The following is a 24365-nucleotide window of genomic DNA, read 5'->3' as shown; positions in this document are numbered from 1 at the left end:
CTTGAGGATGTTTCTGTGTAAAAGGTATAAGTTCTACTTTTAAAATTATTGCTGGTTTTGTTTCTTTTTTTTTTTTTTTAATTTATCTACGTTTTTGTCTTACTGTAGGAATCAGATGGCCAAGGCTGCCCTTTCTGCCGCTGTGAAATCAAAGGGACTGAGCCAATCATTGTGGATCCTTTTGATCCCAGGGATGAGAATTCCAGGTGCTGCAGTATTATGGATAGCTTCAGTATGCCCATGTTGGACTTGGATGATGATGATGATAGAGAAGAGTCTCTAATGATGAATCGTTTGGCTTCGGTCCGAAAGGTAACTTCTCAAACTCTGCACAGCAGCTAAACCCAGACATTTGTAAACAAATGCCTGTAACTTTAAACAGGGACAGGTTGCACTTCATGCTCTAGCTCACAGCACCTCACTAACAGTTGTTGGGTTTGAAAAAACAAAATGTGTCAATACAAATGCATTAAAAAAAAAATTCCAGATTCTCACCTGATGTGAACTAAGATAACTTCGTTTATAATGGGCAAAGCGTGAGTTTGCACCAGCTGAAACTCTCATCCAAACTATGCTGTATGGACAATTCCCTGAGCTTTTATTTGTAAAGAACAAATAATTTCCTATATGCATTTGTTTTCTGCACATGTGTGTACACATGCATAGAATGTTTTAGGATTAAAGTTGAATTTCAAAACAATTTTCAGTATTATTACTTTATAAAAGTGAACTCGACCTAATTCATACTGCACACAAGTAGCTTTTATTAAGTTTCATGTGAGTTGTCTATGATTTTTTTTTCTGTAATTTTTAGTATTAAGTACTCTTTACTGGGAAGAGTATTTTTGAGATTATCCATAGTGACTGTGTGTTTTGGAATGTTTTTTGTGCTGAAAGGGCTCTGTGTTAAATTCTGAGATCTTTTTTGCAGGAGATTTTATTACAGATAAATAAGCACTATCATTGACAGAAGTTTATTTTATGGTGATAGTTTTTACTACTCTATTTTAGCCTGGAATAGATATTGTCAGAGGCTATGTGACACTGATTTTGACAGAGCATTTACTAGATTTTTCCTTATACTAAGGTCATCTAGATTGAATTGTTGTCTTGGAATTAATTTTGTAACATCTTACTTTTCCATTTCCTTATCATTGTATTTGTTTAAAAAAAAGTGTTCTTTACCCTCATATCTGAGAATATCTGCCAGTTAATATACATGCTTCTGATATCCTTCCTAACCTCTTAAGGCTTATGAATCATTCTTGTGTTGTGTATGTAATACAACATGCTCTACCCTTGGGAACAGTTTATCCTTCCTGCCTGGACTTAAATTGCAGTCTGCAGCATGACCTCTGTGAGATAGCTTTGAATTGATGGGCTTTTATAACGCTATCACTTCCATGATAAGGCAAAAACGCATTCTGCCTTTATCAAAAGAAGGAACAATAGGTTTACTGTAAGATGTCTTCTTTTAGGTATCCACCAAGTGCTTGAGTGCTTTTGGGTCTTGCTATTTTTTTTCATCGATTTCATTGTTCAATGAAAGAAATCTTCACTCTGCCACCCTCTTGAAGTTTATTTGAAATTGTTGAATTATTGTGTCATTTGGTGATTTTTAGCTGCTGTTTTGTTAAAATTGTTACCATTGATTTTGCAGTGATGGTCTTAACCATACCACCTGTGTGTAATATGGCATTGTTTATATATACTTTTTGTTAGCAATGTCTTCATCAGACTTGCCTATTTCTTTAACTATTATTTATTTTTCCTGCTAATCAGTGTATCTTTGGAACCTGCTTAAAGAAATTATATTTTTCTCAGTGACATTATGTAGAACTTTACTCTTTGTGAAATTTGCTTTTGTTTGTCCTTAATGCAGTTCATATGAACAGGGTGCTGCATAACGATGGTGTTGTAGTAACAAAGTTTTTTTAAATTATGGAATTTAGGTGGCAAAGATAATAATTTAGCTCTTGCAGCCAACCTGCTGGCACTGCTGTAGCTTTGTAGTCTCAGTGAAGAAATATTTCAATTCTTAGTTCATTGCATGGACTGTGGTAAGATTTCTCAACATAAATCTGTTAATCCTTGAAAATCAAATGGGCTATATTTGTGTCAAATCACCTGGCTGACCATTCTAAGAAAATTCTGGCTAGTAGTGAGCTGGGCTGTGAAACTCATTAGAAGAGAAGAGTTTCAGAGACATGGAGCTCTGATGAAAGTGACTGTAGGGCTTCACAATGCATTGTGGAAATACTCAGATAACAGAAAAATACCATTTCTGCAGTTTATCACTCCTACCCCTGAACTGTACTCCGAAACTCCTAAGAGGTATCTGAAGTCTCTGAAAGATCTCAGACTTGAAACGGCTTTCAGAAAAAAAATAATCATGAAGCTTCCTAAAGTAATTCCTAAAGGAATTAGTAAGTGGATACACATTAGGAAAAATGAATAGTTCTGGTTCGGTGTTGTGTGTGAGTCAGCAGTAGCAGCAGATCAACTCCAACAGAGACTTTGGAGAAATCTGCTGCAGTTAGGCTGTTTATCTGCCTCATCAATCAGCTTATTTTTTTATTTCCAAATTGTCTTCAGATATTTCTTAATGAAAGAAAGAGGAGGAGTGGTGCCAAAAGCCTCTGTTAATTGTTTCCTCACCGAGAAATTTCAGCCCCGTGGTATCAGATTAGCTAATGCAGTTATTGCCCAAAATGTTCCTCTTCTCAGCTTTTGTTCTAGCAAAGCACAACATTATGAAATGCACATTAATAAAAATGGAGATTACAGGCTCAGGTAAATATTGAAATTTTTTTTTTTTTAATTTTTAAAGAGGGCATTTGAGTGTCTAGTAGAGCATGTTAGTTATTCTATAATGTTTAATGTTTAATTGTCCTAATAAATGAAGAGTTCTCTGTCATTTTTATTAGAAAAAAGCATAATTTGATTTCTTTTAAAAACAAAGAAAGAAAATAAGGAAAATGGATAATGCAGGAGTTCTTGCTAAGAGCAAATAATTTTGAATTCATAAGTGTTTAAGGTAATTTTTTGATCCAAATAATATCCCATGAAAACACAGAGGAGGACTCTACCAGTATAGGAGACTGTGAGGTTTTCAGTACCTTAAAGTGAATTAACATTGTTTATAAACAGTTCCATCTAAAAGGAGATGAAGTTACCCCATCTGGGATGTTAATGTCTTCTCTGAAATTAATTTCCTTGATATCTGAATGTGCAAAACCCTGACTGTTTGACTAATCCACACTGCACTTTAAAATAATGATAGCGAATTGTCAAGGCTGAAAGACAGTTTGCCATGACTAGGCTTCTTCCAGTTGGTGAGTTAGGTCAAATTTGCTAAATCACGGCAAAAGACCTTGGCTCTCAATAAATGGGAAGAGGCTGTTTTCATTCATTTCCATATTATTAAGTCTACTTTTTTCTGGTAATGGAAGAAGGCATGTATTGCATAGTAATTATGTTATTAATTTCACTGTATAAAATATAAAAATATGTAAAATAAGACTTGAAATACATATCCATATATTCCTTCAGCAGTACCTGGACTGATATATACATATCACTTCCTATGTAATGGTACACCTGTTTGGTGGAATGTGTTAAGATCATGTCACTCAACAGGAGTGACTTACTTAACTGATTACTTACTAGTGTTTGCAGAGTATAAATGCTGGGAGGCAGTGTGCCTCCCCTAATTATGGATTCCCTTGGCAGTGTGCTGCTGACTCTGAGACCTCACTGCCTCTCCCTCCTTCACATGCATTTTCCTGGGCCAACAAAGAGAAAGGGAATAAATCTCTTGATTTAAAAACATGTTTACAGTCATCAGTGTTAAGTGATGTACATTTATATCCTCATTTAAGGTTTTAAGCTAAGATAATACAGCTCTTCCTAGGTCACCGCTTATCTTAACAAGAAATAACAAATATGTGAGTTACTCTCACCTGATTATAAATGAAGAAACTTCAGAGAACTACTTCTGGTGTAGATCTGCTGGGATCCTCTTAGATGTCTCATGCAGTTTGAGTTTGCTCCAAGGACATTAACAGGCAGGGTAGTATTCCTCAATGAATCAATCATTGGGATTTATGTTGAGAATGCTTTTCATATGCACCTATCTGGCACAAAGGTATTTGAAAACTCTTGATTGAATAACTTGCCTGTTAATATCTCCATCAGAAAAAAATTGACTGGAAATTGTAATCAGTGTTGGAAGCAGGATTTTTCTTGAATTCACAACTGCTAGGGGCAAACTGATACCAGTGTATCCCAGTAACAAATACGTCTGATGGAAAAACACAAGTGTGGTCCCTTCTGCAGTACAACTGCAAAGTAAGTCACAGCTGCTTTTCCCTTGGCAGCAGTCACGCCAACCAGATGAAGTCCATGTTGTTACAAAGGAGTCTGTGTTCTTCTCCTTAATTACATCTTTATTGCACAGGTCTCTGTGTGGTGCAGCAGAGCCCCTTTGTACACTGAAGGTCTGTCTTCTGTCACTGACAGTTCATTTGAGCTAGTTTGTGTCTTAATCACTTGCTTGTTTTAGCTTTTTGTCACTGCTCTCTCTCATTGCCCATTTTTTCCCAGGATATAGAAAACATACAAAAACCTCCAGTAGGTGACAAACAGGAATTTTAGGAGAGTAGAGTGCCAAAAAGAGTAGATATTAGTGTGTCTGTTAATGCCTTGGCATCCACATGAGATGCCTAGCTGTATCCACATCTTGTTGGCCTAGCTGTCACTCATCAAATGATGCAGCTGGACAGGTTGTATGGGGGTGGACTGAAAAATATGGCATTTTCTTATTGGGAATATGATGGAAATCTGATACTGAATGCCAAGGAAAACCTGTTTGCTGCTGTGGAATATTTGGTTTTGTTTTATTTTTAGTATCGGTGGATCCAACAAAGAATTATTTGTCCCAGCAAAGCTTTTGCTCTTACTTCAGCACCAAGTGGTGATACAGATTAAGCTTCCCTGTAGGGGGAGAAAAGCTACTTTTACTTGCTGCTATTTAACTTTTTTTTTAATTGTGCCTGATAAGTTACTCTTTAACTTGTTGGCCATAATCAATTCCCTTTTTGAAATCTGTGGGGATCACAGTATGTTCTGTTGGCACTGTGGCTGTACTATAGCATAGTAGTCCAGGGGACCGAAAAATTACTTTGCTATTTTGAAATAAGACATAACAAGGCATGGATATAAACCTAAATTCAAGTCTTCTCACACACTTTGAAAGTTTTCCATTTAATTTTGTTAGTTGTGGTTTACTGTCTGTGGAATGTCATAGAGGTAGCCAAATACCAAGCTAATATATGGAACTAGAAGTTTATCACATGCTTCATTGGGTTTAAAAGCATGTCAGGGTTTAAGTATCTTGAACTTTTAAATGAATGGGTTTTAAATGTGAATATTCTATGATTTTTGTCTCTGCAAAAGCTAGACTGTTGTTGCAGCAGGAGAAAAGAAGTCTGACATGGATGGAACCAGTGAGCATGCTGAGGGAAGAGGGCATCATTTAGCCAAATGATTTTTTTAGAGCAGAACTGTGTAAGAGAAGTTTGCCAGATAGAAACAGGGGTGTTCTTAAAATGATATCACAACAGTGCTGTTCACTTAGCTGGAATTTGTACAAATTCCAGGCAGTCTCCCATTTGAGACTCTCAGGTTGCTGTCTCAGGAAATTGTGTTAATTAGTTTGATGATGCGACAATTAGAACATCCTAAATTCCGTACAAATGTTTCCTGTCCAATAATTGGTTTTTAGTATTTCCTATATTTCTTACTCTTTGTTTCCTACTCCTATCACATATATGATTGCTCTTCTGGAACAATTCCTGCTGGCTGAAATGCATTGTTGTGCAATACCATTAAATGCTGAGACTTAACTATATCACTCTCATTTATTTCAAATAATTGAATCTTTTTGGAGGTGTGACCTGCTTATTTGGTTCTATTTGAGATAATTTGGGAAGCAAATTCATTTTGTGTCTGCTGAAGTCAATCCTTTGAGTATACTGTATTGCATAGTTCTTGGCTTTCAGGAATGCTTTATGGAGTTGTAACTAAACTTTGAAAACTAATGCTGTTAAATGATACAGTGTTTATTATGCTGTTTAACTGATAGATGCCTTCTGATAAGGAAAATGAATTGACATTCAGTTTATAGTAATTCTATAATTACAGTTGCTCAGGCATGCTTACAAGATACATATCTTGCTTAGTTATTCAGCATTCCTTAATGTTGAGAGGCTAAATGCTTTGGTAATTTATGTGCTTATCTTTGTGGTCTTCCCGTCAAGGACAGGGTCATTCACCAGTTAAAGGAAACAAAGAAAATTTAAAGACTATTCAAAGCATTTAATATGAATATTGAGCCCTCTTCATTGAAGGGAGAAACTGAGAAACTTCTGGTAGCCATGAAAACCACCAATTTTAAACTGCTCTGTCTCTTGAATTTGAATGTTTATTGTGACATTGAGCTTGCACATGTCAATGAAGTGGAGAAGACTCTAAAGAACAACCAAAAAAATCATCCTGATGATGGAGTTGCACATCACCTTTGTAGCTTTCAACATCTTCTCACTCCTCTCCTGCTTTTTTGTGCACTGTTGACAACAATACTGTGGTGGCTTCTATTTTTGAAGGAAATGTGGTAGCAATCCCTATTGTATAGAACAGGATATTAAACTAAGCTGTAGTACAGAGCATTGATAAGGATCCATGCTCTAGATCCTTCTCCTCACTCTGCTTTTGAATTTATGAAGTGTCCAGTTTCTTAACATAATGATTGTGTGTAAAGAAAGGTAGTGTTGCTTATTTGTTTTCTTGTTAAAGAACTTTCTACTCTCCTCCCAGTTATCACTGTGAGATGTTCAGCATTCGTGAGAAAAAGCTTATGAAGAGAGGGGGAAGTTTATCCAAGGGGTTTAGGCCGAAGATGGGTGGTTTGTTTGCCTCTGTAGGCAAGCTGTGATTTGAGAACAGTGGGATGCCTCAGTGTACTAGGGGCCCAAAGCTGATCATTGGTGGGAATGTCCTCCTGCTACTTGTGTCTACTCCTGGGGAAAGCACAGAACAGCACAGACATTCAGTGAGTTCATGGAAATAACTTGAACAAACACCTGAGCTCTGTTTGTTAGAACTGAGCCAGATGAGGGGTAGGGACGAGTTGCAAAATTGGGTGGAGTCCTATTCTGATGAATTTGAAAGGACAGGTCAGGGAAAAAAGTAATCATAATTTGTCCCTGGAGAGGGAAGTTAAATGTTTGTGTTGTTAGTTCAGTATTTGCTTAAGTGATTAAATTGTTCTAAAATTATTTTTATAATCCCTTCATTTTTTTTTGTTGATTTTGCTTCTTTCCCTGATATCTTGCTGGTGACTTTGATTGGTAAATTTTCAGAAGACCTACATTCTGTTTTGTATGGAAGGATGATTTGAAATGGGCAGTAGGTAGTAGCAGGCAATATCATGGATGTCCAGCTTTTCAGAGTAATTTGTAGAAATTTAGATTGAGTACTCTCTATTAATAAAAAAGTCAACAAGGGTAGCAGTGCTATGATAGAATTTATTATTTTTTTCCCTTATGTTTGGCAGTTATTGTTAGGTTTTTATACAAATTACTGGAATATATATCCTTTTATTTTCACCACAAGTTAACATGGGTCTTAATTTTGAGATAGAATGACTTGTAGACTTCTTTTTCAGTAACTATAAGATGAGCTCTACTGTCCAGATGTCCATTATGAAAAATGACTATTATAATTGACTCTTAGTAAGTATCTGAGAAGTATCAAATGTTTTAGTTGGGGAATGGAAGTTGTACATTTGATCATCAGGTAAAAGATAATTTTATTTTTTCTCTCCTGAAGTGCAATGACAGGCAGAATTCACCAGTGACTTCCCCAGGATCTTCCCCTCTTGCACAAAGAAGAAAACCACTTCCAGACCCCCTGCAAATCCCTCATCTTAGTCTTCCTCCTGTCCCTCCCCGTCTGGATCTGATTCAGAAGGGAGTAGCACGGTCACCGTGTGCCAGCCCAACCGGGTCGCCCAAGGTAATTATTACTGAACCTTTATTTCTGGATATAAGAATGCTTATATTTTGCATTTGGTTTTTTCCAAGGTGAGCTTCTTGTTTGTTTTGTAAAGTGGACTGTTTCAAACCTTTCCATGGATATTGCTTTTTTCAGGATTTTGCTCTGCCCAAAAGAACTTTAATTCCTTCTAGTTTAAAGAAACTTTAGATTAGATCCATATTAATGAAGTCTTGTTTTTCCATAATACCTTATGTAGTTAAATATTTCTGGCTGCATGTATTGGTCAAAAATGACTTCAATTTGTCTGATGATTATATTGTACTTGGTTATGGTCAGAATTTGAAAGATGTTACAGTAATGGATCAGTTCTGTAACAAACTCTGATTAATGAAAATAAATAGAAGCTAAACTTTCCTGAAAATAGATTTAAAGGTCATTATCTCATTAAAATTATATGTTTTCCTTTCATGATGATTTATGTTCAATTTCCACAGTGTCCTTACAAGAAAAATATGTGCAGATGCACTGCTTTCAAAACCTTAAATGGCATATAATAGGACTCAAATTTCAAGGGAGATAATAATGGCTCTATAGCCAATAAGCCTGTATGCCTTGTTTTGTAAAACTAGTGATACTAAAGATTCAATGATTTTTTGAGTGGATAAGCATGAACAAGAACAAATACTGTTTGCTACTCTCTGTAACAAGTTGATTGTTTTATTATAATTGCTGTATAGAGAGAGTGAATTAGATTAAAATTTTTCATTTTTATATGATTAATTCAAATTCAAGTTCAGGCCATGACTTGAAACACATGTACTTATAATAATCCAGTTTGAAGTAGCTTGCTTCTTTTGTCAGGTTTTTACTTTAAGGTTGAAAATATCTTTTTAAGATTTTAGTGGCTTGCAATTTAGAAGAAAAGATAGAAGTTTGAATACTTTCTTTAATCTTCTTTCTTAACTTCTTATATTATGCAAAGGAATTATAACATATTGAGGATATACACCAAACATATCCCACATCCATTAAAAACTAGCTCTATAATAGGCGTTTTTTGCAGGGTTCTTGGTTTATAAAAGAAATTAAACCAGGAAGAGCACTGATGCTGCTTTGAAATTTGAAAAAGCATTGAAAATGCTTTTTTTACGTGAAACTTTTCCTAGAAAAAAAATTGTGGGGTACAAGGGAAACAGGATGGGGGCAACAAAGAATAATCTCATACATTAAAAGATTTTCTATTTAAGAGAAAAAAGATGATTTAATCCTGCCAAAACTATTCCTTCAGGAAAAAAACCCCACTTTTCTATTTTGTTCAAGTTAAATACTAGAATTTATAACTATAAGGTATAACAAAAAATCTAGATCAGGGTATTTTTTTCCTGTGTTAACAGTGAAAATATCTATTTTACTTGACTAGCAAGTGAGTTAAACAGTTCTTTATTTAGTTTACTTCCTTTTAATATACATAAGCCTGTAGGTAGAATAACTTTATTTTCAATTCAAGTCACGTGTTGAGGTGCTGCTTGAAGAATAGTGCTGGGCTAGCCAATGAAGTGATAGCAAATGCTGTTCTTACTAAAATGTTCAGTGACCTCCATTTCTTTAAGTGGTAATAATATGCAGGCTTACCAAAGTCCAAGAAAATTATACATTCCCAGGAAAATAATCTTCCCTGTATTTCTTATGGTAGCTGTAGATAAAACCTTTGTAAAACCTGGCCCAACTATTACTTTGTAAATTGCCATATGTAATTCAGTCATAATGAAAATGTTTTGGTTTTGTCAGATTTGTGCAGCTATGAGGTTTTTTTCCTGATAACCTGAGTTTCAGCTTTTCAGTATTAGCATACATAATTTTAGACCACATTTAACCATTTATGATATAATTCAACTCTTAAAAACCAAGTATTCTGACAAATGTTGCTTGGAGATAAGCTAATTGCAAGTAAAACTATAAACTAATTGGGCTGCTTCCTGAAAAACTGAACTGCAATTCAAACAGATTTGGCACTCTAACACAGTGCATGTAAAGATTGGAGTCATCCCTAGGTATATAATTTAAAATGAAACATTTCTTTCTTCTTCCCCTTGCTCTCTAATCATTGCTTTTTGTGCTCATTTGCTGTCAGCAAGTTACTCCTCTGGGATTTTATTTTGTTTGGCGTTTTGGGTTTCTCTTCCACATCAGGAAGCCTGTTTTTACCAAACACTCCACAAAATTCAATTCAGTAGATGAATAAGTGATTCACATGATCAAAGCAAAGGACACTGGATAAAACTATGGGTCAAATAAGTCTGCCTGAGTTAGCTGTCATTTCTGCTTTCCACACTCCTTGCTTGGGTTACTCATGCAACATCAGAAATGGGGGCATGCAGGCTGGCTGCAGAATGCCGGCAAGGCCTGCATTTAACCTCCTGGCAAGTACTGCTGTGGGGCCAAGAAAATAGCTCAGAAATGATGAATCCGCACTTGGTCACTGAAATAAACACCGGCAGGAGATTTCTCCTTTTTAATGACTTTACTAAAAGTGATCAGCTCGGGTGGGGAGAACCCATGGGTCCACGCTTACTCCACCGCTGCTCCCAGGAGTGACTCAGAGGAGAAGGAAGAGTGCAGGTGTGTCCACTGCTCTGTGGGCAGAGCTGGGGTTCCGTCCACCGGGAGCATCAGGAGATTCTCTGCTTTCTGCTTCAACATTCGAGGTCCTCTGTCTAGCCGACATCTTTGGGTTAGGGTGAGGGTTAAAAAGGGCCTTAGTGGACATTAGGTTCTGTTCCTCATGTCTAGACATCACTTTGATTCATCAGTTTTGCGTTGACTCGTTGTTTTAAGGGTTTTTGGCTAGGTTTGGTGAGGGGTTTCTCCCATTGCATGCTGGATCTGATGTCATTTGCACACTAACTCGATGGCGACACCCATCGAGTGGCAAAGGGGGAATTCTTAACTGTGAAAAACGCCAATCACTTGTTTTTAAAATTTTTAGAAGTTTAATAGTAATAAAATGGTTAAAAAGAATAGTAACACTATTAGGGTAATAACAATTTGGACAAATTGAATTAGGACAATATGAGACAATAAAAGCAAAGAATTACAGGCGTCCGGGTACTTTTTCTGGGCAGCAGGAGCCCAGAAAAGGACCCCTGCTAACAAAGGATTAACCCTTAATGACAACAGCCTGTTGCATATTCATACACTTCATACATGATGCATAAATTCCATTCAAACACAGGATTTTGTCTGGTCATTGTCAACTTCTTCCTTCTAATCCTAACAGTGCCTTCAAGGCAGGAAGAAGTTAGTTTCTTCTGATAAGAAGGCAATAAATTCGTTTCCCTGAAATATTTAGGTGTCCTGTGGCTGCTATCTGGTGCGAGTGCCTCATTCCTTTCTTTAAAAAAACCCTACTAACATAGTTCTTATTTTAACAAATTTTATAACCTAAAACTATATTTAACACAGCACTTAAGAGAATTAATACAGCATTTCTTTCTAACACAACACATATAACATTCATTTTAATATTTGCAAAAAGCCAATCATATAATACATGAATTTTTCACATTAACCATTCGCGACAGGTAGTGTCCAGGTTTAGAGCAAATTTGGGGAAAAATCCCCCAAAGGAGCTCTGGTGGGAAAAGCAGATCCAATCGTCCCAATCGTCCCCTCCCCCCAACTGGTCCGGGAGGAAAAAAAATACCTCCTTGGAGAAAGGTGGAAAAAAACTGTTTAATTTGTGAATTGTTAAATTGTTAATTAAATTAATTGTTAAAAAACAATAGAACCAACACAATATCAAACAATGAGACCCCTTGCTACTCTAAAAGAGATGACAAACTGAGAAAACCCTGGGCTGAAGCTCAGCTCACTCAGTCTCTGGTCAGTCCCTCAGTGCTGGAATTGTCGCAGGCCAGGCCCGGCCCGGTGGGCCACAGGTGCAGCTGCCGGTGCTCCCCTGGGTGTTCAGTCCAGAGCAGTTTCAAGAGGTCTGAAAGAAAAAAAAAACCAGTCCAGGGAACTTCTCTGCCTCAGCTAGCTAAAACTAACTAAGAGCAAAGGAGAGCTCTGTCCTGTTGTCTGTTCATCCACAGACAACACAGTCCAGGAGCAGGAATGTGGAGGAGTGAGCGCAGTGTCTGAAACAAACTGCGCGCTCCTTCTCTGCCCCCTTCACTCTGTGGAACACTCTTAAAGGTACAAAACTTATTATTCAACATAAACAGAAAGAGACGATTGGGGATAAAAGCATCATATAGTCAACCCAGGACATTAGTTAACGAAAACCACAGGTGATTACAATAACAAACAGTTAGAACTCCACTCTGGCAGCAACTGGCCCAACCTGTGAACTCTGCAACCTTTTAAAAAAATGGCCAGCTGTTCTACTCGTAACAGTCACGAGCAACATTCATGCCTCCGCATAACTTAAATTTTTTTGTAACTTTTGTGTCTTTCAGTCTTCTCCCTGCATGGTGAGGAAGCAGGACAAGCCTTTGCCAGCGCCGCCACCACCCCTGCGAGACCCTCCTCCGCCGCCGCCGGAGCGGCCGCCGCCGCTGCTGCCGGAGAGCCGGGCCGCCAGGCACCTGCACCCGGCCGAGGGGCTGCCCGCCCGGGAGCAGCCCGTGCCCCTCGAGGCCTGGTGCCCCAGGGACGTGTTCGGGAGCGGCCCGCTGGCGGGCTGCCGCGGCGGGGGCGACGCCTCCCCCAAGGCGGGCCTGACCGCCACTGCGAACGTGAACGGGAGGCACGGCCGCGTCAGCGCGGAGCCGGGATTCATCAGGAAGCACAGGCGGCACGAGCTGCCCGCGGAAAGCGCCAAGGTATTTCCAGGGAATCCTAAATTCACACCCTGCCGCAGCATTGGCTTGCACTGCCTAGCACACTGTTTATATTGGCCAGTGCTGGTTTGTGGTTTCTGAATCTTTTCTGCTGATGCTTAAGAATAAGCTGCTCGTAAATTATTTGTTAAGTGCTGTAATTCATAAAGCAACAGTATATGAGGGTCTGAGTTACAATTGTCACATAAAACTGTCAAAAATATCTTTGAGAGAATATTCTAGAGGTGCTATATTCTTCTAACAAATAATCATTAAAACAATGTATCCATGTATGCTGTAATAATACAGCATCTCAAGTCCACTTTGGAACTGTCATGTGCCCGAACTGTGTGTGCATTTTCTGATGGAATAGTAGGTGATCCACTTATCTCTGTTGTAGATGAGGTGAATTCTGGCATTTTGCAGCTTCAGGCACTTGCAAAGCCATTTACAGCTGGTCAGACTTAGCTTTGAAAAGAGATCAAATGGTGATGTCCTAAGAAAAAATTCCTAGTTCCGCTCTAATCATTTTTATCAAAGCAGTTCAGTAATTTATTCATAGAGATTATTAACTCAAAGCTCCTCTCTTTGTTTTTTTGAAGACTACACAGCTTGTGCAAGACTACATAGCTCTTGCTTAGACTGATGGATTTGTGGTTAAGCCATGGTAGTTAGAAATCTTTTTTTTTCATCTATTTGCTTTTTCCAAGACCACAAGCTATTTAACCTTTCTATCTCCAGTTAATTTTTTTTTTTTTTTTGGTATGTGCATGTATATGGCAAGTATATTCCCATATATATATATAGACGGAGATTTTGGTTATTTTGAAAGTATGTTTCTGAAATTGAATTACTATAGATAAGAGGTGTTGACATATGTGATGAAAGGTACTTAAGTCATCTATGATGTTATATATAATTAAATTATTGTTATATAATGCTTTTCTCAGCATTGAGACGAAGCACCAAAATTTTTCTTAGAACTAGGCTGTTGTTTAAATGCTGCAGATTTTCTGTTTTTTTAAAAGGATACTGGATTTTTATCTTCAACTGTACCTTCATGTAGCATTGTTGTTGTGGTCTAGCACAATACTGAAGCTGATGGAATGAATACTTCTCAAATTAGAATACCAAGTCAGTGTGGAAGTGTAGTCTGGAGGAGATACATACATAGATCTTTAACCAAGTACTGCTTGAACTGTCATCTTCAGGTTGTAGATCTGAACCATTCAATTAGAGGAAGCAACCCTGAATTACCATCTCAGGCTATATTTACATTCATGAGGGAAACATGGAATGAATTTTCTTCCCTGATTCATATATCAATTATAATATAAACGTTTTGCTATTGGTAGAAGCCAAGAATTGGAAAGACAATCCTGTGGGTAGAGGATGGATTCTGGCAGGCGCTGTATCACTCTTTTAATAATTAATATGTTCAGCATGATGTACCCGTTGCTTTGCCATTACACTTCATCTCTCTCACTTTGCAATCTTGAAATCTTAATTTTCCCCCAAGCAGTTCAGCTGTAACTGAGTGTCTGTCTAGTTACTGTCATGTGAAACTTCTTTTGGTGAGGTTTTAAACTAACATGTTCTACAGCTCCAAAATGGGGTGAAAGAGGCCTCAGAGTCACTTCAGAGACAGCTCTGTGGTGTGAACTCTTGGGAAAGCCTTTACCCACAGGCTTCTCAAGGTCTCTTGTATAATACCTAGTTGATGAATATCCATGGTGATAGGAGGAGATACTCATTGTAATATTTGTGTGACTTTTAGGTTTTTTCCAATGGTCATCTGATAAATGAAGAATATGATGTCCCTCCACGGCTTTCACCCCCTCTTCCAGCTGGCTCTGTCATCCCTAGTATAAAGTAAGTTAACTTTATCTCTAAAAGAAAAGTGCTAGCTAATGTTAGGTAATAGCACTGACTCTCTGGTGCTAAAAGAAAAAATGGGGAAAAGAAAGAAATTAACTAATGTAACTTCATTGCTTTCCATGAATTTTAATGTGCCTTGACAAAAGAAGCATAAATGGTATTGATTAAGTGGGAGCAGTCCTAATGTTAATTGGCCACAGCATGTTTGTATAGGGAGAGAGGGTAAATTGTGGCAGATCTTGCTCTCAGGCTCTCAGGAATTTGGCAGTGAGAGCAGATACTTTCTGGCTTGGCTTCTATTACTACAGGAGAAGTGTGGTCAGAGCTATTTGTCACAGGAGATGACAGATTCTAAGGAGAGTGCTAGGGCTAAAAAATGTGTTCTGTCACTGTTCTGCCCCTAATCTAGTCAGACTTTCTGGGCTTTCAGTACATGGAGCTTTATCCAAGGTTCACACTATCATCTCTTATTTGTTGTGGCTAAAAAACAACCAACCAAACCCAAACCATTTTATATAATTTTAAATATGATCAACGTTTCTGAGTTCCAGAACATAGGAAGATTTGTCATTCCAAGCGCAGACTACTGTTAGTCTTCCAGTAAAATGACTTTTTATTTTTAAATAAAGATGTTGCTGTCATAGCAAGTATCTTCAGACTCTGAATGACACAGGATTTTGTACAGAACTAGATATATTTTAAGTTGAAAGCTTGGAAGTCCTGTAATGTGGTCTGTCCTTATTTTGTGTTTTCGTAAGGAAATTGGGTCATTTCACAATAATGCTATTCTACTTCTTTCCAATGTTCTGCTTGTGATTCTTGCTGTTAAATAATATAATTGGACAGTCAGTTCATATTAGTCCTGAGAACTTTCTCATTCCATTTTTGTGTTCAGTTAGCTTTAATAGAGAAGACAAATACATTTCAGCATTTTATTAATATGCTGGGTTTTTTCTCACCGAGCCCTACAATAAAGGTGTAGTGGAGCATTGACTTTTTTATTTAGAAGCCTATTTTCAGGTGGAGCAGTTGCTGAGGTGAAGCTCTCCATGCCTGTTCTCAGTTCAGAAGAAAATTTTAGCCTGTTATCCAGACATACCTGTAATGAAATGTTGGTATGTAACCTGATTCAGGTAGGGTCTCAGAGGAGTACCAGTTGGATGCCTGATGTAATCTGTTCCCTTCTTAGTCTGCTTATTTCATAACAATGAAATTCTGAAGAGGGAAATACTCTAATTTCTGTGTGTCATGGCATGGAAAAACATCCTACTTCATGGGAATCCCATTTTTTCACTCAGATACTTGCAGATGTAACTTAGAACCAAAGAACAGTGTATACACAGAACACTAGAAAGTCCACACAATATTATAACAGTATGTACAGGCACAAAATCCCTGTCAGGCCAATCCAAAGCTAGAATGTGTGACTTCTGCTTGGTCAAAAGAAATTCTTTTATTAACCAAAGATTTCTGAATAGAAAACTGATGAATTCCAGGAAGAAGGAAAAGCCTTCATTTGTGAAAACTAAACTCTATTGATTTTTGTGGAAAAAGTTAACTTTCGTTTCTGTTTTGTACTTACACCTTTTAAAAATTGCACGGGCAATTTTAGATTTTGATTTTTAAAGCATAAAATTATCAATACATAACATTAGGAGTAAGAAGTTCAAATTATCTAATTACTAAAATACCACATGGAATGACTGTTAAAAATTGATCATTGTATGTTCTTTCTTTAAACATGAATATGTCTATTTTCAATTTATTTAAAATTAAGTTTTTGTCACCACTAGGAAATATGCTGGTAATCTTTAATATTGTGTGACAATATGTAGGTGGAAAAACTGGGGAGGAAGGGGAAAAAATCTTTAAAAACAGCAATTTCCACCAACCACAATTGCTTTCAAAAAATGTAACTCAAATAATATCTAGCATGATTTATTTGGAAATGTCAGAGAGAATATTTTTACAGTCTATTTTTCCTCCTGTTGAAGTGACTGCGCTCAGCACTCGTAAATGTTGAACTGTACTTGATTCAAAATACTCTGCTTTTCACAACTGTGATACTCCAATTAATCTGAGCAAGTTGCTCATTTTTTTCATGCTCTCCAATCTGTGCAGTGTGGTGGATTGAGAGCTGGTTTGTTTCATATAGCTCCAAGGCATTCTGTTCTTTCTACTTGTTATAATCCGTCTCTAATTCCAAACATTTGACTAAGGATACATTGATAATGTATGAAATGTCTTATTCTAAATAACAAGGAGTCAAAATTACTCTTATTGGAAATTTCACAATTCTATAATATGCCTACTTAAATTGTTTAATCAGCTTTTACTGAATATAATGTTACAAATACAACCTTTTTTTTCTTAAAAAGCTACATTAATAGAAAAGTGCTGGAGGTTTTTGTTGGGGTTTTTTTATTTTTCCTGGAAACAGTGCTGATTTTTTTTTTTTTTTTTTACTAAAGTAGTTATAAACTCAGTAATGAAATATTGGACTCTTGCTAACTGAACATCTGATTTTTATTTTCCACTCAGCCCCTATGTTTTTGACTAAACATGTGAAAATAGTTATTTTTAATTGGACTTGTGTAATTATGTCAGACTTTTTTAGCAGTTTTGATCAAGTTGCTGTTTTATTCCTGAAACGACATCTATAACTCTTATATCAAAGATACAGAGTGATTCTTCCCCAAAACTTCAAAATTTTCAAGTAGTGTTTGTTGCATTCCAGTGAGTAGCTCCCATTTTGCTACATCAGTAGCAGACTCTTTGTCTCCAAAGCACCATAAACCACAGTGATATTTTGCATGAGGAAGCATCCGTTCCTGAGTATGTAATGATGCATCCAATTCCAAGCCCCTTTTGTCTGTCAAAATATTAGGAATATTTAGTTGCCTTGAGGTAGTTGAGGGAGAAGTAGCACCAAAAGTTGTTTCTCCTCTTGCTGTCTGTCCCATCTTGCTAACAAAACTTTGAAGGTGAAGTCATAGTCCCCCACCTTTTGTCCTGAATTGACTTTTATTCAGTGCTTTTGGTAAGTGCAAACAGGCTGAGTCTTGCAAGTGCCTGTTTAATACTCTAATTCTTTGCAGTTCTCTGCTATGTTGTGCTTGCTTCAAGTAGCTGTTTAACTCTTAGAAGAGCAGCTGCCTTTTGCTCTATGCATTCTCAGTGGCAAAAAGTCAGTACCCTTGCAAGTATGCTTCTCATGGTGCTCTGGTTGCCTTATATGTAGTAGATGTATTAAAGATGCTAAAGCAAAGTATTTTCAGTATTATCTGAGGTCAAGTACCGAACAGCTGAAGATAAACCATTATTTCTCTAATCTCCTTAGGTGCCCTGGTCCTTCAGCAAATTCTCTGTCTGATAAATCAAGGGAACACCCAGATGATGATGATGAATACAAAATTCCTTCTTCACATCCTGTAATACTGAGCTCACAACCACCTCATGGTCATAATATAAAACCTCTTGCTCGGTAAGGTGATTTAGCAGTCTTGAAAAAATTTTATTTACAAAACCTCTGCTTTTCCCAAAATTAACTGGATTCTGTAATGATGGTTAAGCTTGCCTGCCTCCTAAGGTGGGATTACCCATGCTTCTGTTTCATTTGGCCACTGCCACAGATACAAACCTATGAAATTCACATCATTGAATCTCTCTTGTGTCAGAACTGGGTATTTTTTGCCTTTGGATACCATTTCTGCAGTTGGGGTCCTTTTTTTTCCCCTTACATTGAGGTTTTCAGAACTGACCAGGAGATACAAGCCCTAAAACTCTTTCCAATTTAATTTTAAGTAGAATTGTGTGACTGAAATTTCCAGTCAGCTTTGAAATTCTTAGCCTTTCACATTTTATATAATTCAATTTAAAAGCAAAGCAGTACTGAAAAGTATGTGAACTGGCAGCTCTATGTACATACTTTGATTCTTTTTTTTCCCCAATGTATAGTGTGTCTTTTTAGCTTTTTGAGCCCATTTGGCAGTATATTTTCTTTATGCTTCTCAGAAATAGAACCTTTTTAAATACAGGTGGAATATGTCTCCTTAGCTTTAAATATATTCTGAAACAATCCCTCCAAACTTTCACTGTTCAGAATTACTAATGGATTATGACAGGGAGACTTGGAGCGAGGGACGTGGCAACTGAAGGTTGTGACATTCCTGCTGAACTTTGCTCCTTAAAACGATATGAATGGCTGGAATTAAAACAATAATTCTGGAGTCACTGGGGGTTAAAAAAGGGCAAATGTTTTATTGGTCTTGTAGGTCACAAGTATGATATTAAAATCAAGCATTGGTCTAAAAAATTTAGACCTTCCTGTGATTAAAAATTTTGTGACGTATTGCAATTTTTTCCCCCTCTCTGTCAGAATGTGATGTTGAGGACCCACTATCAATAAAGCTCAACATGTCCCTAAACCCCAGAATCAGCCAATAATGATTGTTATACCTTTTAAGTAATAATTTAAAGCAGCTGGAAAAAAGCTTATAATGTGATCATTCTTTGCATGCAGGTTAAAAATTCTCTCTTAAAAATCCTGATCCAGGCTTCATTGCATAGACATGAATATTGTGCAGTTGCCAAAGCTTAATGAACTTCAGGACTTAGTCTCTGTATGAGACTTAAAACAAAAAAAGAAAAAAAACAAACCCAATTATAAATAAAACTGTATTGACTGAGCAAAAAAAATGGAAAGCAAAAAGAAAACAATTCTAAGCAAGAAGAAAAAAATTCCATTTATTCCTATGCCATTTTAATAGGATCGTGTTGTGCTTTTGTGTGGGAATGATGCAAATAGATTCAGACTGAAAGGTTCTTGAGAAAATAAGAAACCAGAGAAATAGAATCTTATGATTTTCATGTTACAGAAAAAAATATTTGAGGCCTTCAGTTGGCTGGTATAGTATTTTACAAGACCCTTGGAATTATTAATTGAGGCTATAGATAGAAAGATCATTTCCCAATTTTCTCCAGTTTTACTGTGTGTATGGTGGGTTTTTTTACATGAATTCACGGCTTGCCACAGATAAAATTCCTTGGTTTGCAATTCAAGTTTCTCCATGATTAAACGACCAACTCCTCTTATTATACATTCTGATAAAAAAAATTACCTCTAACCATTCTCCTAGGCATTAAAAAAATAGTCTGGTGTTCCGCATGCTTAAAATGTCTTCTTTTAGCTAATGTCACTGCTTAGATGTGAAAGCTGAGCTAAAGTTTTCAAGCAGGAATCTGTTTCCTGGCTGATGTGTTCTTTTAATGCATTTCATTAAGTAACATGGGAGGGATGTTTTGTTTCAGTGAAACTTAACTTCTCTTTATTGTTCATCAAAACTGTTATCAACTTTTTTTTTTTAATGTTATAAAATTTTTATACATTCCATTTTTTTCCCCCTAGTGTCACTTTCTCTTATCTCTTCCCAAAGTGTTTCTCCCTAACTTTTTGGATAGTACTCGGAGTTTTCAGTAAACTAAAGAGCTTAAAAATTTTGTCAGAATGTTTTGTAGGTTAGAATTATGTAACTGCTCCATCCTACTCTCAAATTGGTGTTACCTTTTGTCTCTTTTACCTGTAGATATGACAGTGCTAAAAATATCTCAAGAATAATACAAAAAACTATTCACAGTCTTATTCTCAGGCAGATCATTGAATTGTCTGGTTTGTTACTGCTGAACATCAGTTCAGGAACAAGAAATAAAAGGAAAGAATTTCAGCATTACTAATTAGGCTAATTTTAGAAGAATGTTACATTATTACATTTGCTGTCTTTTTTTAATAAAGTTTTTTTTAAAGGGGGAAAGGACAGAATGCTTGCTTGTTAGTACTCATTTGATGTCCTTTTTTCTGGTGTTTACTGTTAATGTAAACAGGCATTTCAACATTGTTTGTAAACTGATCACTTGGCTGGGCTCATCATGGACTGATTACTTCTGAAGTGCTGCCATGTTAAGTTACCTTGCTGCCTGTGGCTAGTGACATTATTGAAAATGCATAATTCATTAAAACTCGAGTAGAATATATTCTTAATTACTTAGTGTATATTGTGAGGAGTCAGAGGAAGTGTTGCATCCACTGCATTTGAAAGATTGAACCAATCTAATGTCAAAGAAGGAAACAACGCTTCCTCTACCACTTCTCTGGGGAAATTAATTTATAGCAAAAGATCTCTTACCATTAGGGGCTTTTGTTTGTTTTTAAATCTTACAATTATTCTTATATTTATTTCATTACTCCTAGTTGTAACTCTTGGGACCACAAATGCAATTCACTTCCCCTTTCCTGTTTATAAGGAATCTTGTAAAAGATTCCACACCCTTATTAATTCTTCCTTTCCATTTGGCCAAAGCTGATAGGTTTATTAATACTGTTGGTAGAAACCCCAAATCTGAACTTTTTGCTGTATATAGCTCTAGCAGATTTCCCAATGTTTAATGATAATAGTGCATGGTGGAATAGGATTTTTATCTTTAAGCTGGAGTTACTTAGCATGGTAGCCTTTTTCCAAGCAAAATCTCTGGTTCTTTCTGAATATGCAAAGCCCCCAGTTACAGTGACAGGAGTGATTTCCTGGCTCTTTTGTATTTGTAAACAATATTTAAGATTATGATAAGGTTTCTTCAATGTTTTTACCTGCCATATTTGAACAAAATCTTCTTACAAAAATAATCTCCAATATTTTCAACAAGATTGTAGTCACTCTTTAATGTTTGGTTGGATAATTTTCATATTAATTTGATACTGTTGCTAAGTTTTGGGGGCAGAATATGCATCTATTTAAAAAAAAAAAATCAGTAAACTGTGGTGGAAGTATCAGCAAGGCTCAATTTTTGATGGAGAAATGAATACGTTCCTGCAAAACTGCTTTGGCTAGTTCAGTTTTGGGGGGTTTTACTGGGTTTTTTTTAATGTTTGGCAAAGTTGAGTCAAAATTTATTATTAATGTGTATTGTGGTGTTCTGTTTGGATTTTTTTGTGTTTCTTGCGTTTTGTTTAATAGTTTTTTTGGTGTGCTTTGGTGTGGATAATTACATTATAAAATCCACATTTCCCTTTTCTCATAATTCTGCTAGGGAAAATTCAGCATCTGTGAAGGTGAGCTAATACTGAGCCTGTGATGTAACTGTGTGAATAAAGTAATGACCTGAGCTCTGAAGTGAGGACTGTGTTTAATGTTAGTTCTTCCCCTAGCTTGTATTGCAGCCTGTGTTATTTTAAGCCATGTCAGTACATCACCAAGAAATTAGTATAATCCTTCAAAGCAGTTTTAATGAGGGATAACCAGTATCTGCTCTCCACATCTAAAAATGTAAATTTTAAAAAAGATGCATCTTGTTGTCACTGATTCATTTCCATATGGTGAACTGCCAGGTACTGCTCATTCAGGGAATTAATTAATGCTTGGCTGAATGGTTGATTGCTTCCTGCCTAATGTCTGTCTTCAGGGTGTGTGAGAACGGCCAATGCGCGAATGGAACCCACGGTGCTACTTCTGAGATAAAGAAATCGAAACATCCAGAGTCAGGTACACTTTTATTTTTTCCTTGTTTACTGACAAGATTGACTCTGTGCTGCCCTAGGGGTGCAGCAGGAAAACATTGACTTCTTGTGGTTGTGTCATTCAGGAGATGTCTATGATGCACCTACTGTTCCGGTACCTTTGCCTCCTGCACGGCCTCCTGCCAGAGACAACCCCAAACACAGCTCTTTGCTCAACAGGACACCCTCCGATTATGATCTTCTGGTGCCCCCTTTAGGTTGCAGACTTTTTGCTGATTACATGTAATGGTTAACACTGCCCAGATGAACTAAATGACATGTTTACTAAAAAGCAGCCATTGTTGAGTAGGTTAGGAGTACCAAACAGGCTATGAGCTAAGTATTACAGCTGTCAGTCAATATTTTGTGTCATTTGGAGTCTGTTTGTAAGGCCTCACTTGAGACAGACAAAAAGTTATACTACATCTGTATTCCAGTTATACAGAAAAGTAAAAACCATTTTCCCTAAATTAAATTTTAATCGCCTCTTACTAAGTTTGAGCATTGCAATTTAATGCAGTGGTGGAGCATTTTTTTCTACTGTAGCCTAAATAATTGCATTTATTTTATCAAATACAAAGAAGAATGCCAAAAATATCGTATTTGAGTAAAAAAAATAAAACACTAAATTAAATTAATAGGTTAATTTCTGGGATTTTTTTCCCCCCATCAGGGGACAGTTCAAAACTCACTGCTGTCTACAGGCACCAAAAGCTCTCTTTTCCAACCCTGATTTCTGTTCTCTTCTCCTACACAAAAATCGGTGATCTCTGCATATATATTGGTGCTATGCTTGGGGACCACCCACACTATCATTGACAAACTCAGCTGCATGGTTATGTCTCTATGTGTCAGCATCCAAATTTCTGCTTCCATAAAACCTTTTGAACATTTTATGCTCTCTCTGGTCCCTGAAGTGTTCCTGAGATGCAGGAGAAATGAAGGCAAAATAACACATAAAAATCACGGTGCTTGATAACTCCTGCTTGCAGCACCTTTGTATAAGAGGTGCATTCTTTTGCCAAGCTCTGGAAAATTCTGTTTATATCTGGAGTCAGAGCTTCTGAACAGCAGATAGAGATAATACACAGCATAAATGTAGCAGACTGAGTGCAGTCAGCTTTGGTGTTTGTATATAAATACACTTGCTCAGCCACTGAAATACAGCTGTTATTCTACCGTGATACTCTGTGAAGCCTTCGTTGTAGTACACTCTTGGCAATTGAGCCACTAAAAGCAATCTCTCCTTCCATCCCAGCAAAGAAACTGAGCCCTGCAAAAGGTCATTCAGAGCATGTTTTAGAAGAGGACTGTGGCTATTAACAGTCAGGTTTACAATTTCATTACTGGAGTCACTGAACTGCTTAGATGAATCATAGGAGTAAAGACCTCAGCAGCCAGAGAAAAACAAAGTTTAATCTTTATTCTTTATTCTACAGTTCTTAATGAAGTTTTGCTCATCTAATAATTCATTTCTAAACTGCAGGTGAAGATGCATTTGACAGCTCACCCCCCTCACTCCCACCACCACCACCACCACCTGCTCGGCACAGCATGACTGAGCACACAAAACCTGCAGGCTCAGGGAGCCGACCCTCGTCAGGACATGAACTGTTCCTTCATTCTGGTAGGAATACAGAGGAAACAGCATGTTTCATTTTATTTGCCTTTACTTCAGAAGTTTATCTGTTCAGTGTTAAAGTTGTCACCAGGCCTCAGAGGTCATTATACAAAATATTAAAAAAAAAATCAAAATTTTAAATGGTGAAGGTGAAGCTACTCAGCAAATAGAAAGACTTCACTTTTCATTATCACAAAGTCATAAAATGAGGTCAGTATGTCTATACCAGGCTAGAAATTTTGTAAATTGTAGTTTTCTGTTGTAATCTCTAATATAAGTCTGTATATTTTTGTCAACTCCATTGTTTTAAATAGTAAAACATAATTCATAAGGGATGTTTTCAAGTTGAAACTTTGAAAGAAGCTATAAAATAAGAGAAAAGAGTATTCTGCTTTGTTAGAACTGTTGTAAAAGTTTGCTACTAAACTATGTTGTGAAT

General features: G+C 36.8%; 1 protein-coding gene across 1 annotated transcript in view; it reads left to right on the top strand.

Annotated features, from left to right (window-relative positions):
* The window catches only part of CBLB (Cbl proto-oncogene B), a 130115-nt gene that overhangs the window by 93586 nt on the left and 12164 nt on the right, over positions 1-24365 (top strand). The window contains exons 10-17 of the mRNA XM_058825028.1: positions 109-312; positions 7891-8076; positions 12519-12884; positions 14659-14753; positions 18100-18243; positions 22212-22291; positions 22392-22523; positions 23792-23932. Coding sequence (XP_058681011.1) covers positions 109-312; positions 7891-8076; positions 12519-12884; positions 14659-14753; positions 18100-18243; positions 22212-22291; positions 22392-22523; positions 23792-23932 — 1348 coding nt within the window. The remainder of the gene's footprint in view (positions 1-108; positions 313-7890; positions 8077-12518; positions 12885-14658; positions 14754-18099; positions 18244-22211; positions 22292-22391; positions 22524-23791; positions 23933-24365) is intronic.

The sequence above is a fragment of the Ammospiza caudacuta genome, chromosome 2, assembly GCF_027887145.1.
Source record: "Ammospiza caudacuta isolate bAmmCau1 chromosome 2, bAmmCau1.pri, whole genome shotgun sequence".
Classification (NCBI taxonomy): domain Eukaryota; kingdom Metazoa; phylum Chordata; class Aves; order Passeriformes; family Passerellidae; genus Ammospiza; species Ammospiza caudacuta.
This window is presented reverse-complemented; position numbering and strand designations above follow the sequence as displayed.